Source organism: Anomaloglossus baeobatrachus, chromosome 7 (assembly GCF_048569485.1).
Source record: "Anomaloglossus baeobatrachus isolate aAnoBae1 chromosome 7, aAnoBae1.hap1, whole genome shotgun sequence".
In the NCBI taxonomy this organism is placed as follows: domain Eukaryota; kingdom Metazoa; phylum Chordata; class Amphibia; order Anura; family Aromobatidae; genus Anomaloglossus; species Anomaloglossus baeobatrachus.
In genome coordinates, this window is record NC_134359.1 from 266,144,288 (window position 1) to 266,147,701 (window position 3,414).

The 3,414-nt window shown below is 45.5% G+C and overlaps 1 protein-coding gene across 1 annotated transcript; it reads left to right on the forward strand.

Annotated features, from left to right (window-relative positions):
- The first annotated feature begins 981 nt into the window (after nucleotides 1–981).
- LOC142246180 (uncharacterized) lies at nucleotides 982–3,053 on the forward strand. Its single transcript, XM_075319207.1, has 5 exons — nucleotides 982–1,024; nucleotides 1,105–1,182; nucleotides 1,283–1,496; nucleotides 1,577–1,733; nucleotides 1,863–3,053. The coding sequence occupies exons 3-5, from the start codon at nucleotides 1,382–1,384 to the stop codon at nucleotides 3,004–3,006; spliced, it is 1,416 nt and encodes a 471-aa protein (XP_075175322.1). The 5' UTR covers nucleotides 982–1,024; nucleotides 1,105–1,182; nucleotides 1,283–1,381; the 3' UTR covers nucleotides 3,007–3,053.
- The last annotated feature ends 361 nt before the right edge of the window (nucleotides 3,054–3,414 follow it).

Here is a 3,414-nt window from a genome sequence, read left to right on the forward strand (position 1 = left end):
ACTGTCCACAGATCACTGCTGTGAGCTGCGTACATGTACTTAGACATTTTTTTTTCTTTTTTTGCAGGTGCAGTGTTGCGGTACATTTCTGGGCATCCTGTTGCTGGGTCCTTTTAGCTTCCGTGGCAGTGCAAGAGTGTTCCTGAGGTAATGTCCACAGTACTGTCCACAGATCACTGCTGTGAGCTGCGTACATGTACTTAGACATTTTTTTTTCTTTTTTTGCAGGTGCAGTGTTGCGGTACATTTCTGGGCATCCTGTTGCTGGGTCCTTTTAGCTTCCGTGGCAGTGCAAGAGTGTTCCTGAGGTAATGTCCACAGTACTGTCCACAGATCACTGCTGTGAGCTGCGTACATGTACTTAGACATTTTTTTTTCTTTTTTTGCAGGTGCAGTGTTGCGGTACATTTCTGGGCATCCTGTTGCTGGGTCCTTTTAGCTTCCGTGGCAGTGCAAGAGTGTTCCTGAGGTAATGTCCACAGTACTGTCCACAGATCACTGCTGTGAGCTGCGTACATGTACTTAGACATTTTTTTTTTCTTTTTTTGCAGGTGCAGTGTTGCGGTACATTTCTGGGCATCCTGTTGCTGGGTCCTTTTAGCTTCCGTGGCAGTGCAAGAGTGTTCCTGAGGTAATGTCCACAGTACTGTCCACAGATCACTGCTGTGAGCTGCGTACATGTACTTAGACATTTTTTTTTCTTTTTTTGCAGGTGCAGTGTTGCGGTACATTTCTGGGCATCCTGTTGCTGGGTCCTTTTAGCTTCCGTGGCAGTGCAAGAGTGTTCCTGAGGTTGAGGTCCTGTTGTGCGTGGCCTGTAATCAAAAAAATGTCGTCTTCTGGTAGCCCGCCCTTCGGTTCACAAACTGAGGTATTTTTTTTTTTTTGGTTTTTTTTTAAAAAATACAAAAAAAAACATTTTTTTAAATCAACGACATTTACACAGGTGGCCGAAACATCACAGGAGATGCTCCCAGAAGAGGACGGAAGGGGTGGAGAAAGACACGGAGCGGGCGATCATAGTGTAAGTTTCATACAGGAATTGTTTACCACAGCACACCAAACATATAAGTAAATAATTTTTTTTTGTTTTCTTCACTAAAGGCTTCAACTTCTAGGGCTCATGATAGAGCTCCCCCAAGACCGTCCCAGGGTCGTCGTCGAGGTGGCGGTGGTCATAGTGTAAGGTTTTTTTTTGTTTTTTTTTTTTTTTTTTTTTTTCATGTCAGTGTGAATTTTTGTCTATTTTTTTTTTTAATTTCTTTTTTCTTTCTTTGAACAGGCATCCCAGCGTGCTCCCGATTCTGACGGTGAGGAGGCCGGATTTATCAACATCGACCTCCTCATCGATGAAGTTAGAGAGAGGGAGCCGCTGTGGAACATGGCTGACCGCCGCCACGCTGATTCGATCGTAACCCGTCGACTCTGGGACGAGGTATGCCACGCAGCGGTAGAAGGTTGGGGGGAGCTCAATTCTCGTGGCCAGAAGAAACAGCGTAAGTATTCACAGTTCAGTAGGTTATGCTGCCTGATGTAATGTGTTGTATAATAACCACTTTCTGCTTTCCACTTTCAGGTGACAAACTTCAGAAGCGGTGGCGGTCTATCAGGGATCGCTTCAAAAAGGAGTTAAATCAAGAGATGCAGGCCCCGAGTGGATCCGGAGGACGCAGATCGAAGTACCGTTACTTTAGAGCGTTGTCGTTCCTCCGGACAACTATGGTGTGCAGAAGGTAAATATTCCACACAATATGTACAAAGTATAATATTTTATGTCTGTTTTTTTTTGCTTTTTTTTTTTAGTCAGGGCCAATGTATAGCAATTAAATTAATTATTGTTTTGTTTTTCCTCTTTTTAACAGCACCGTCTGCAGCACTCAGGAGCCTGCATCGAACCCGACAGGAGCGATCCCTGAACAGTCCGCCACTGGTGAACACACGCACAGACCCCACCCATCTGAACCTTCCCTTCCATCTACATCTGTCCCATCCACCTGCGCTGGAGCTTCCCGTGAGACTTCATTACCTGAAGCTGCTGGTGATGAGATAGCTTTTCCCCTACCCCACCCCTCTGACACTGCTGCCCTCAGTAGAACACCTTTGGGTTCTGGGCGTCAGCGTCATAGGGGTCAGGAAAAGAGCTATGCGCCCGAGTTCTTGCATCTAAATGCAGCCTTCCAGAACGCCATTCAATTATTATCAGAACAAAATCGTGCATCTTTTAGCTTCCTAAATGCAAATATGGAAAAAAATACACACGAATTGTGCACGCGTCTGGACAGGCTGCATTTAGATGCAAGTAAATCTCCCAATCATTGTTTTTTTCAAGCCGTACTAGAGCGCATGGAAAAGCTATCTCTTGACCATCAGATGCATGTAATGCAAGCCACACGGAAGGCTCTGGGGCAGGTTGACTCCCAACCACCTCCACCCACCCCTACAAGACCACCTGCCCCCCCTCCAGCCATTGTCCCTACTCCCCCTGCTGCCCATTACCAGCCTGCTGCCCAGTACCAGCCTGCTGCCCAGTACCAGCCTGCAGCCCAGTACCAGCCTGCTGCCCAGTACCAGCCTGCTGCCCAGTACCAGCCTGCTGCCCAGTACCAGCCTGATGCCCAGTACCAGCCTGCGGCCCAGTACCAGCCTGCGGCCCAGTACCAGCCTGCGGGCCAGTACCAGCTCCCAACCACATCTGCCCCTACACTTCCTACCCACTACCACATCTCGCCTTCCACAACCATCATGACCCCAACTCAAACCACTAATTCACCCGCCACCTCTTCTGTCTCCCAATCCCTCCACTCCACCCCTCAATCCTTACCAAATCCCATCCCATCTCCTGGTTTCCCTCTTGGTTTCTCTACCACACCTTCATCTTCTGTTACTTCCCCACCACCACCACCAACACCACTTTCCACCCTCAATACTCCAACTGTGCGTGTGTTCCCACCTGTCAGCCCCTCCAGTACTATCTCCACCCCAAGCCCAAGATTTACAAATTTATAATTTATTTATCTATGTAATAAAAAATAAACGTTTTTGGTTGAAAAGTATTTATTTGTTCTTTTTTTTTTTGGTGTGAATATTATTTAGCAAGTTAAGTTAATAATAAGGTAATACAAAAACATAACATGTTGTAATTTGACGGGGTAAAAATTACAAATTTTTAAAGCGAGTGAAAGATTAAAATTAACAAGGTTAACAAGATATTATTTAATTTATTTATAATTATTTTTATTTGTTATAAAACTGAAGAAAAATCTTACACCATTTGATCTTGCCAATCTACTCTACCTTCTGGGGACACAAAATAGTTAGCATATATGTCACGGATTGTTGAACAGGCAACACTACTCCTAAATCCAGGACTGGTGTAGTCTGACAAAGAGGTGGATTCCAAACTCTGGTCATCCA